This window comes from Centruroides sculpturatus, unplaced genomic scaffold, assembly GCF_000671375.1.
Source record: "Centruroides sculpturatus isolate CEXI.00-Female unplaced genomic scaffold, Cexi_2.0 scaffold845, whole genome shotgun sequence".
NCBI lineage: Eukaryota > Metazoa > Arthropoda > Arachnida > Scorpiones > Buthidae > Centruroides > Centruroides sculpturatus.
The window spans coordinates 326503-339497 of NW_019385150.1; the positions used below are offsets into that span (position 1 = coordinate 326503).

The following is a 12995-nucleotide window of genomic DNA, read 5'->3' on the forward strand; positions in this document are numbered from 1 at the left end:
ACTTCCCTCGTCGGCTTGATGATTCGGTCTTTAGGTACTATACTGTACATGAGAGGTACTTTGTACTTTGACAAGTGTCTGTGGCTGTGTTGTTGATGCATGCTTGGCGTTCAGAAACCTTCAAACAGGTAAGTATACTGAAAATTTTAACACAGGATTTGCAAGCCATTCGATAGTTTTATCTAGGGCATCTTGGGAAGTTTTTCCTTCAAAAGATTAAAAATTCCCATACAGTTCAAGCAAGCACTTAAAATCTATGCTCATAAAATCGAATGAGTTCGCTCGTATAAATACAATATTTTGCGGAGGCTCCAGGAATTGTATACAGCCCTGTATATGTTACAACATGCGTCCAGGAATGTTCGGCTGCCAATACAGTCCGATGCAAGCACCATGTCCAAGTTTTACAGTTTGTCTTTCTTTAGTGATACTGTACATAGACAAATGCCAGTCCTAAAATAAGTACTGTATAAGTAAAATGAAGTTCGTTTAGAAATCCAATGTTACACCATAAGTTCTCTATTAGACCTTTGGGAGCAGGAAAAAATTCTTGGCTCCAGCTTCATTGTTTTCTTTTTTGAGTCTTAGATGTTAATTTCTTCTGGAAAGTTTAAGCTTTATACTTTGCAAATACTGCATTTTAATAATTTCGTAATGTAACCAGTTCTCTTACCTACATTTCTGACATACAGTACTAACAAGGATACAAGTGTGCTTTTTATAGGATACTCTGGTATCGACTTTAAGGCACTCTGGTGGCATTAGCTGACATGCAGTCAAATTACAGCCGGACCGACCGATAACTCAAGTATTCGCATTGACTGTCTTCGGCAGACTCAACCGTTACAACTGACAACAGTAACTAGTACCTATCATCCTTTAGCTGACGATCAAGCGTGACGTCAAACACTAACGTTGTTCACCGTTATTAATTAATGCTTTGATGTCGCATTAATTGTCATTGGTGTCATTTAGTACCATAAATGAATTCCGGTACTAACCGTGACATCAGATCACGTTCGAAAGTACCGCTCAGCAGAAAAATACTCTACTGTTCTGCAACAGTTGAGGCATTGAATACGTTTATCGGTGGCCATTCATTATAGTCAATCAGAACGCGCGTTCAGGATCGAAATACTAGCCAATCACTTAAATTAAAAAAAAAAACTTTACAGTATATTTGTAATCTGCCCGACGAATATATAAATCCATGTATGCTATCTCATTTCATACATCAATTCTTTCGAAGCCTCTACTCAATGGGAGATGGAGGAAATACTTTGATAAATCCACTGACTACAGCTTTGAAAGTTGACATTGGCTCACGGATTGCTCCCAATCGACAAACATTTAACTTTCTAAATCTGTCGAACTGGAACTACTAGTCGCTTACTGTTATCGGCCAATAAAAGATTCAGTCGGCAGTGTCGAGAATTTTTCAGTAATCGGACAATTCCGTACGGGTGCGTAACTTTCCTCAATGATTAACTTTTCCTATATTCGCAGTCCATCTTGAAATCAAAAATGTTCTGCGCTTGCGTATTTTAATAAATCACTATCCTGGGCATAAAAAAGTAGTTCCTATTTACGATATTTATTTTAAGTATAAGGCAAATTAATTTAAATTTCAACTTAAACACTTAGTCGCACTTACAAAAACATTTTCGGTTTCAAGATAGTATGCGGCGACGATAGAATGAGTCGATGTGCTGACCTGTATCATTCCGTCACTGTAACTAAGAAACGAGCACAGTAGTAAGCAAACACGTTTGAATTTCCGTTTTTTATTCTATGATACAGTCAGTGCTTTTTTCAATCTCAAGATCTGTTGAAAAATGTCAGAAATTTCAAATATGTAATTTTTTCTAATTTAACACTTCGTAATGAAGTAAAACATATACAGTATACATAAACACCGTACTATTTTCCTCGAAATCCATTCTTACCCTGGGACACTAATAACCAAAGAACGTTCCTTCTTTGACCTGGGCAAACAAAACATTGTACTTTGACGCCGTCTGAACTCACTATTTCGTTTTATAAGAAAAATTTAGTTAGCTAATTAACACCATAAACCAACGTAAAAAACAACCGAGCGTCGGTGGGAAAAAATTTGCAGATATATTTCAGGGGAATAAGTAAGAAATATTTATTTATACAAGGGAAACTTTTTCACACAATACTGTTTGATGTGCATTTCTAAAATCTATCCACAAGCTTTTTTTTTTAACCAACTTGACATCCATGCCAAGAAAATCTATGGAAAGTACACAAGAACTGCTATATAGAGTGTTTTTAATTTCATTCCATTTAATCTAACTGGAATTAAAAAAAATAATAAAAGTCTCGAAAATTCTTATTGGAGGGTTATAATTGTTTACAAAATCTTGAAAGACTGTTCCTTACGTTCCTTATTAAACTCAATGTACACAATCAATTCGTGTAATATGATAATCACAAAGAAAATAATTATTAGAATGGGCACTTTCGAGCAGCCGATATTTTCGTGGCAACATTTGAAAGGAATGACAGAGCTTCGATTGCTTTATAATAATAGGTAATGTTATGATACAAATGATTTATTCCGTGATGTGATCGGGTTTTTCCGACTTCTCGTATCTCAACCACATTTTGTAGAAGAGCTGTTCCAGATTCGAAGCGTAGGTTTTCACGTTAAATAGAGGGCTCTCCGTCCTGGCACGCCACACTTTGGCTCGGATGGCCTTGAGGCTGGAAAGAATAAAACATTTTAGATCTGTCTTATTCATTAATAGTTAGTTTATAAAAATTTACAAGTATTTTTATACATTAAATAATTTCAAATAGTAAATCTCCCCAACAAAAGTATTGGAGACACTTAAAATATGCAACTCTAAAGATGTTTAAACTAATAATTTAAGCTTTCTGCAAAATTCAATGTTATCATTGTCTTTACACTGCAATCAATTTTAAGTACCACATTATGATACTTTGTTATAACATGAAGTTTCTTTTTTATGATCAACTATGACCTACTATCACAATTGATAACTTACTGCCTATATGAGAACTTAAAGAATGGAATGCAGGAAAAAAATTAATCTAACTACAATGGAACCAATTTTGACAAGCTTCTTTCAACTATGATCTTCAGTTATTTGTGTAATATCTGTTTCCTGTATATGGCAAACTGTATTAGCATAAACAACCTTTTCTGTTATTCCAATGGAAAGCAAGAATCAAAGCTTATTTAACAAAACAAGATGTTAAAACTGAATTTTTTTACTTCACGTACTAAATGGCTATATATGGCAAGATTTTATTCTGTTTGTTTTTGATCAATTCATATTAGAAGAAAGCATTGAGAGAAGTTAGGTATCATGCAAAACAAAATTATAAAATCAGTGAACTAAAGACAACTAACTATAGAAGCAGAATCTAAATTTAAGTGTAATCTGATCTATGTTTCTATTGGGAGATATTAACTTTATACTAATTGATATGTATTAAGTTTGCATAGTCTTTGTCACATTGATCATATAGAAGATTGTAATGATTCAAAATTCATCATATTAGACCCACTGGACAGTATGCTTTGACACACCAACAAATTGGGCAGCTTCATTAACTGTGTCTGTGGCCAAACGTAATGGGTTCTTTTTGCCACTTGGTAACATCTGCTGTACGATTATAATGTAGACAATTCAACACTCACATTGCTCTTCACTGCTTCACAAGGAGAAATGACCTTGTAGACAACATCCATGACCTCCCAACAATTCTCTCATAGAATTCTCTGTGCAATCGGTAACAACTACCTACTGTCACTTCTATTAGGGGCAACTAATTTTTGTCTGGTATGCTTATTTAGTGCAAAATAAAAGTTACTTACTATTCTTTATTGGTTCCTAATCTTACAGCAATGTCTTCATATTCTTGCCTTGATCTAGCAATTAATTCTGGTACACCTAGACATGTTAACTGAGAAGAGGCAACTCTAGAAGCTAAAGTTTCGCCTGATAGAGTCAGCATTGGTGTGCCTGCCCATAGAACATCCATTCCGGTAGTGTGTCCGTTGCAGAGAGGAGTGTCCAAACACACATCTGCTAACTGACCCCGTCTCACATGTTCCTCTTTGGCCGCTACGTTGGAAAATATGATTCTGTTGTGTGGCACTCCCATCTGTGCTGCTGACGAAAGGATGTTTGGTTCACCAACGGCAGGAAATCGCAAAAGCCACAAGACACTGTTTGGCACCCGTTTTAAAATCTATGGAGGAAAGTGCACAAATTAAGTGTGTACATAAAATTATACTTATTAAAATCTACAACTTAGTTTCAAATAAAAAAAACTCACATTGGCCCATGTTTGCAGTGTAGCAGGATCAATTTTGTACAACTGGTTGAAATTACAATATACAATTGCATCTTCAGGTAATCCATACTGCTGTCTGGAAGTGACCAATATACTTTTTGGAGCTTCCTCACCAGTTGCAGCTTTATTGTTAATCTATAATCACAAATTGAATTACACATAAATATCATTAGACTAGTCATTTATTACTTTAATTTTTTTAAATATGAAATTAAAATTAATTAAATTATTGATATATAGATAAAAATTGGTTAGTGAAGAATATCCAGTTTACCCATATCATTATGTTCTTTTGTCAAATTCTATTTAACTTATTTCTTATTACATCAGTTTCTTGTGAACTTAATAGCAAATAGATAAAATTTGTGTCATAAGAATTTCTTTCCCAAAAGTTTTTATTTAAAATCATTATACAAAACAAATTGGAACTTGATAATACAAATTCTAAATCAAAAATTTATATTAAATTGAAAGCAAATACATCTATATATTCACCAAAATAATCAAATCACTATTAAACAAAGGAGAAACTTCTTAACCAAAAATCCATTCACAACAAAAATTTTATTTCTGGTTAACGTCCAAGCCATTCACCTCAAATGAACCTGAGAAATATTCCTCAGGTTATTACCTCCAAATTGTACTAGTTATTTGCAACCTCTCAATTTGGGAATTATTAAAGAATTTAAAAACACATTTTAAATGTGTGGTGCATAAACTAATAAAAAGTTTGCATCCAGCAAAAATTCCAAAGCTAAACCAAAATTAAACATTCTTGATGCAATAAGATTCACAAAAAACCATGGAATAAAGTGAAGCAGTCTACCAAATATGAACTATTTAAGAAAGGTCGGATTAGATTTTAAGTTTTTGAAAGTGTGGTAAACTGTCAATTGATAAAGCACGAATGCAGAAGTTTAACAATTATTGGTGTTGACAGTTCTTTGGTTACAACTGACAACTTAAACTTTAAAAAGGTTAAAAACATTCAAATAACACTTAAATCAAGAAAGTGTTATTTTAATTCTTACATTTCATCATACAATAAGCTATCTATATAATGCACTTTGCCAAAGTAATAATGCTTCAGCCTCTTCACCTATAATACAATTCAATCCATATGCATCAACATTAATGCCATTGTTTATACAGGTATACCTCGCCTTACGTCGGTAATTGGTTCCAGGAAAACGACTTAAGTCGAAAAACGACGTAAGTCGAATTTACTTGTCTCCGAATCTACTTGTCACTAAGCTAAACTATAAATTACTATTTCCAGTTCTGTATTTTATTTATTAATGCATTTTTAATAATATATGGTTAATAAGAATCTATTTTAAGCTTACAAACAAATAAATTTTAGTTTTTAATATAGTACGGAAAAAAAGTAATCTAAATTTACGAATGCATGTACTGTACCGTAAATACAGTACATACTTGTAAATGTGTATATTTTAATATGATTTTATGTGCTTTAAATGCTTTTCTAGTGATATTACGACTTCAATATTTGTGGCGGACGGACGTAAAGTCAAATAAAATGACTTAAACTTGATTTTTATTTTTTCGTATACTTTTTTGACAAACGACGTATAATCGGGAACGATGTAACTCGAAACGACATAAGTCGAGGTATACCTGTATTATCTTTATTATTAAAAAACGTTCTTTAATTTTTCTTCTAATAGTATTCTTTCAACAACTTTTATATTATCTGCACTGATGTTACAATTTGCTTCACTACAATGTAAATACATGACATCATAATATTTAATCTGATAGTTGCTCAATGCTCTTTTTTCGAGTACTATTTTTGTTTTGCGTACATAATATTTAGTTTGGTTTTCACAAGTAAAAAACATCTTGTAAACTACTCCAGTTGCTTTAAAATGCTTTACTATCAATACATGAAAAAGAAACAACAGCAATCCTGATAATCTTTTTTTTTTGAGGAGCCAAAGATATGGGAAATTTATTAAATTCACTCTTATATTTTTCAAATAAATTTTATATATGGAAGAAAATCGACTTTAGATGTTTTCAAGCAGAATAGATTTTTCTTTATGAAGTTGAAAGGTCTAGATCCATTTTCCTTTAAAAAATTTTTCTAGAATAAAAATGCATTTAGAATTTTTCCTAACTTAAATAAATTTTATATATGGAAAAAAATCGACTTTAGATGTTTTCAAGCAGAATAGATTTTTCTTTATGAAGTTGAAAGGTCTAGATCCATTTTCCTTTCATCAAAAAATGCGTAGTACATTTCTTTGATTGAATAAATTCAGTTTTGAATATTGAATGATTTCTACTAGAAATTGCGGATTAAGTATAGCACTTAAAGATTTTTTTTTAAAAATCAGAAAGATGCATGGAAGTAAGAAAAGAAAGATACAGTAGTAAAAATTGCTTTTATTCCCTATGCAGCATGCTTTTTATCGCAGTTGAGCCTTAGTTAATATATAATTCAAACCTTTTTTCTGCATGATAAAAGCATTTAGCTAAGAATTAAGTGCCATTACTATATTATTACTAACTAACAAGTATTACAATATTCTTCACTATTATTACTGTAATTGCAGTTATTGCTGCTCACATTACAGTGTGATTTTCATATAAAAGTGGTAAGAAAATTTAGTTTTTTAAGTTTAAATTTTTGTACAAATTAACTGCTACACTAGATTTATATTAAAAAATTAGCAGAATAATGTATATATTTGTTTAACTTTCCATTTTATAAGTAAAAGACAAAATCTTTACTAAAAAATAAACAGAATATATGAATCAGTATAAAAGGAGGTCTGAGCCTGGTCACGTAGCCTACCCTCTTAAAAAATTGAGTTGAATACAGCCTATTCTCTGTTGAAAATGTGTTATAGACACGATGTCATGAGATTGAAGGGTCACAGTATCGGAGAAATTATCAACAGAAACAATATTGGATAGAAGGGTCAATAAATCNAAAGGAAAACCCCCTTTTATTTCCAACTCATAAAAAAAAGTTTGAAATATGATATATGTAGCCATAATTGTAAAAAAAAAAAAAAAAAAAAAAGTGTTTCAAAGTTTTAATTCAATAAAGTCAGCCTATTCAAACGTATTCTTCTTTTAAATAAATCTTTCAAGTTTATGATGAATAGATGAATGGTCTAGTGACTCTTAATTGTTAACTGTTCTCATTTTTCATCACATCCTAAATAATAAAATTTAAAGCAAATTAAAATTGATAGCATTTTTTATGATGATTTGCCAAATAATGGTCTCAAGTTAATAGTGAGGTTGTAGCTGAAGTTATCATCTGTAAAATGTGAACATTGAACATCAAGCACCGCTATCTTGAAAGCGGCACTAGACATTCGATGTTCATGTTTTAGAGATGAAAACTTTGGCCACAACCTTGCTAATATTTTTAATCTGAATTTTTTACATTTTGACTAATTCTTAGATTCATATATTTTTGTTTTATCAATTCTACATTTTACAGTTTTTGACCCTTCACAGCATCACTTATGCATATTTGCACCTCCAATACAACAGTTAACATCAAAATGATTATTTTAAATAATTTTGATTTTAAATGTTGTAGGCCTATCTTCATGTCTAAAAATTATTGTTTATTTCTTTAAATATTTTCTGATTCAGCATATATTATAACTGAACCAATGTTAAAGATTAAATATTGTATCATAAAATTTTAACTATCCTTTTTTTTTTTCAGAGAATCCTTCAGAAAAATCATTAATCACAATTTATTGATTTTCAGATTAAATTTCATTTTAAATTTTAGTGATCTGTAATTTCCATCTATATATTTTTAATTGATGTAAAATATGCTAATGTTATAATAAAATACTTTAGATTGGTTAATCATTTATTTATTTATTTATTTATTTAGCTAAAATAAATGATTAACCAATCTTGCTAAAGTTAAATAAATATATACAATTTGCATTTGTAAATAAACTAGATTCATTAACAGTAAAAATTACAAAAATATTAAAATTCCTATATGTTCATCAACCTTTTACTGAATTATTTAAATTTTGAAAAGAGGTTAAATAAAATGAACAATAATAAATTAAAAACAGCAATATAAATTTAACCATAGTTTAGCTTTTACTAGTGTAGTGCTACAGCACTAATTGTATTGTACACAAATGTAATGTCTTATTTCGGTTTATCTCGTATCAGATTATGGATCCGTGTATGTAAAATTTTCGTTCATGTCGGAAAATCACCCTTTTGTGGTGTGTGCTCACTGATTGGGTGAGGGTTGTAAACGTAGNTAAATTTAACCATAGTTTAGCTTTTACTAGAAACAAAATTATAATTATTAAAATATTTTAAATCATCTCAATATCTTTAAATAAAACTATATTACATGGATTTTCTTTATAATTAATTTTAATGTGCTTGATTAGTTCTCTGATTTACAAAACAAAATTTATCAAGTAAACAATTCTGAAAATAAACTAATACAAAAATATCAAATAATACCTTGCGGTACCCAAGATCTTCGTAATGTATTTGCTGGAAGAGAAGTCGGACGGACAGCTGGCTGTGAGGGAGGAGTCACAGCATCAGATTTAGATGTCTGTGAGACAGACCCAGTATGAACAACTTCGTTGCTTTCATTAAGCGTGGGTGCAGTTTCCATTACTTCTTGCAAATCTCTATCAAACTGCTCACTTTCAGTAGGAGATTGACCATTTGCTGAAGGACTCTTCGACATTATGCTCTAAAATATTTCATAAAGTTATAATCATCATAAAATAATATAAAAATATCATTTTATAAGCTGAGATACAGCAAGTCCTCAATTTATTGGACTAATTGGAAAAAGAATGTTTGCTAATGCTGAAAGTCCATTAAATGAAATATGTTTGAAAGATATACATTACTAACAAACTCACAAAAAAAAATTCATTTTCCTTCAGGATAAATTTTTTTGTCCACTAAGTTGAAGTGTTTTAAATCAATAATCTACTGTGTTCAAATATATAGCAGTCAAAGTATTGTTATTATTAAGAATTTTAGTTTCATAATCACTTTTATTATAATAAATATAAAAATACAATAAAGAAAATATTATCAAGAACTAAATTAAAAATATATATATATATAGAAAATGAAATAGAACAAACATTTAATAAACATTTGTTAAATGAATATCCTAAGAACCTTTTTTTAAAAAAAAAATGGTATGATTAAATTATGTAAAACATACTTAAGTAAAATAAAACAGTTTTTTACAATATTTCCAGTTTCCATATATAAAAGTACATTTGAAAATTATAAGGGTGAATTTAATAAATTTCCCATACCATTGGCTCTTTTTAAAAAGAATAGAGTATCAAGATTACTACATAAAAAAAGTAAAAAACGGAATAGTTGGGATCTATAAATTCCCATGTTGTCTGTTGGTCTTTCCTTAACCTCAAGAACAAAGTTAGATAGATAAGAGAGAAGACCAGATATGGAAACCTTAAGGGCAGAAGGTCCTGATCAACTATATACAAACTGGGAAAGTTTTGAATTGAAATACACTTCATTATTTCAATTAAAAACTTTTCCAGCTGAAAGCAGTTAATAGATGACCATCACAGCTCTATTGTTAAAGGAAAAATATGATGTACAGTACAAGGGCAAGACACTACAGTACTAATTTGAGGTGGAGTGCATATATTTTAAATTAAATGAATTAAAAATTACAACCCAGCATTGTGATGATGTCACAATAAATAATTGATCATTTACAGGATATTTTGTACTTGTAAAAATCAAACTAAATATTATATAGGAGAAAAGAAAACATTATTCAAAAAAGAGTAAAAGAGCATCGGGCAGCTATCAGATTAGGTATTATGATGCCATCATGGTATTTACATTGTAGTGAAGCAAATTGTATCATCAATACAGATAACAAACATTCTGTTTAAAAAAAAAAATACTATTNTAAATTCACTCTTATATTTTTCAAATAAATTTTATATATGGAAGCTAAAAATATTGAAAATACTATGATTTTATTTTACTTATCACATCATTTTTTTAAAAAAGGTTCTTAAATATTTGTTAAATAGATATCCTATTAAATATTTGTTCTATTTCATTTTCTATCTTTTTTAAACATAGTTCTTGATATTTTATTTCCATTATAAGCATTTTCCTTAGCAGACAATATGATTTATAATTAATATAATTTTTAACATTACATACTTTTCATACCTACAAAATTGATATTTTTCATCTACTCTTCTAATTCTTATATCCAAATAATTTCTTTACCTTTTTCAGATTCTATTTCAAACTGAATGTTTTCTTGTAGTTTATAAGCATATTCACTTATTTTTTCTGATGATGGTTGATTGGTTTTGGGGTTTCTGTGGCACAAGGGCCTAGGTAAGCCAAAAAGTGCTAAGCAAGTTATTAAGATCTAAAAGACCTGGCAACATATGTCATACTTGTTCTGTTGTATGTTCTAGAGTTCTGTATATAAGTTTATTGACTTGAGATATGTCATTATGGTTAAGCAAATTTTAACATCACTACTGATAATGTACAAGTTTATTTAAAGAGAAGAATAGTATTAGAAGAAAAATTAAAGGACATTTTTCAATAATAAATTAAGATAATATAAATAATATTAATTTAAATAATGGCATTAATGTTGATGCTTACTGGGATAGATTTGTGAACTATAAATACACTCCATGCAGATTGAATTGTATCATCACTGAGGATGCCAAAGCACCTTCACTTTGGCTAAACGCATTTGATAAGTAACTTACAATTTTATAATAAAGTGTAAGTATTAAAATAATCCTTTCTTGATTTAAGTACTGTTTGAATGTTTTAATCACCTCTGAAGACAGAAGAGGCTGAGAGGTTTTTCTCATATTTTATATACTTTAAAAAAAGTCACTTATGTAAATTTACAATGATTTTATTTCAATTTTAAAAAAGTAAAATTAATTTAAATGGCATTAAACTTTTATTTATGAAAATGAGTTCATTTACTAACTGTTTCTTCTGAGAGAAAACTAAACAAATTATGAAACTTGAAAAGAAGTACAGAATCTATTCAAATAAGAATCAAATTAGATCCATTATCATTAATAGATGACTTAAATTCAAACACACTAAAGGAAAAATTAAAAACTATGCTATCATTTATTGCTTTATGATGAATTCAATCATATCAACTATTCAATAATAAAACTGACATATCATGCTTAGATTAGAAATATGAACAAGTCTAGTGATAAATATTTAGCATGACACTACAATTAAAATTACCTTTATTGCAAACTATTAATAAATATTTGAATACTAAAACCTGGACTTGAAAGATTTTTAATTTTTTTAAAAGAGAACAGACACACAATTTCAGAGTTCAGTTAACTGTTATTTATATATTATTTATGTTACAATTATTTTAAAATTGAAATATTTAAAAAATTGTTTAAATACTTAATTGAAGCATTGCTTTAGCTACGGAGAGATGATAATGATCCATATAAACACAACTAGAAAATTCTATTATGAAAAAAATTAATAGTGACAGTCAGTAATATTAGGACCATTCATTATTCATTCAAATGAATCAATAGTAATCAGTTTTGTTATATAAGCTTGCTCTAGATATGTTTGAAAGTTTGATAATGATGATAATCATCATTATCAAATTTTCAACATTAATGATAAATTCATTAGCATGTCTTTCCTGTAATCTTATTTCTAGAGAATTAATATTTTAAATATTTTAAAATATATAACATTAGTGAGTGAGTAGTACTTTCATTAAATGTCAAATAGTGATCAAATTCATTACATATCAGTAAAAGTGAAGCAAACTTTTTATATCAATGGCTAAGTACCAATAATTTGAAAAACATTTTATTTAAAACTTTACTAAAAATTTTGAATATAATTTTAAACACATTGTTTTTTATTTTTTAATGAAATTTTTTTACTTAAATGTCTATTGATTTTAAATCAAAGAACTGCCTATTCTATATAAAAACTTTCACATTTTATTATCAGACTATTTTTAGGCTCATTAGAAATTAATTACAAATAAAACTTAATGTTAAAGGTAGGCAATGTCACCATCTTCCAATAATATGGTTATCATTTAATTATTAAATAGTCATAAGATGCCAATACTATCTATATAAATTAACAAGCAAAGAATGCCCAGTGCTATTTGGGAACTCAGGAAGAGGGTTGAGTTTTCCTTGTTATAATGTAGCTTATATTTACTGTAGGGTGGTAGATGGTAACTATGTAAAATTTAGTACAAATCAGTCAAAGAATTTGGCAATTTGTGGGAGATGAAATCATCAAGGAGGAATGAGGGGTATGAGTTTTAAGGTAGCTTACGTATAATGGAAAGTAATAAGCTTTCTAATGGTGAAAGAATTAAAAAAAGTTCAAGTATATTTTATGTTACAATATTTGTTTGCCCTTGACACAGATGTATTTCATGATAATTGAGACTTTCTTTTAGGCATTTTATTGTTGATAAGGCTCACTGGCACATGTGTACACCTGAAAAGGAACCAAAAGAACTCACTTATGTAGGTAGATCTCATAACATAAGACTAATTCTTATTTTTAAACAATGATAAGGTAAGATTAAT

At 29.1% G+C, this 12995-nt stretch overlaps 1 protein-coding gene across 1 annotated transcript in view; it reads right to left on the minus strand.

The window, feature by feature from the left end:
* Positions 1-1845: 1845 nt before the first annotated feature.
* The window catches only part of LOC111635493 (UDP-N-acetylglucosamine--peptide N-acetylglucosaminyltransferase 110 kDa subunit-like), a 59531-nt gene continuing 48381 nt past the window's right edge, over positions 1846-12995 (minus strand). Inside the window, exons 18-20 of the mRNA XM_023380465.1 lie at positions 4336-4488; positions 3872-4248; positions 1846-2730 (exon numbers count right to left, since the gene is read on the minus strand). Coding sequence (XP_023236233.1) covers positions 2580-2730; positions 3872-4248; positions 4336-4488 — 681 coding nt within the window. The 3' untranslated portion in view covers positions 1846-2579. The remainder of the gene's footprint in view (positions 2731-3871; positions 4249-4335; positions 4489-12995) is intronic.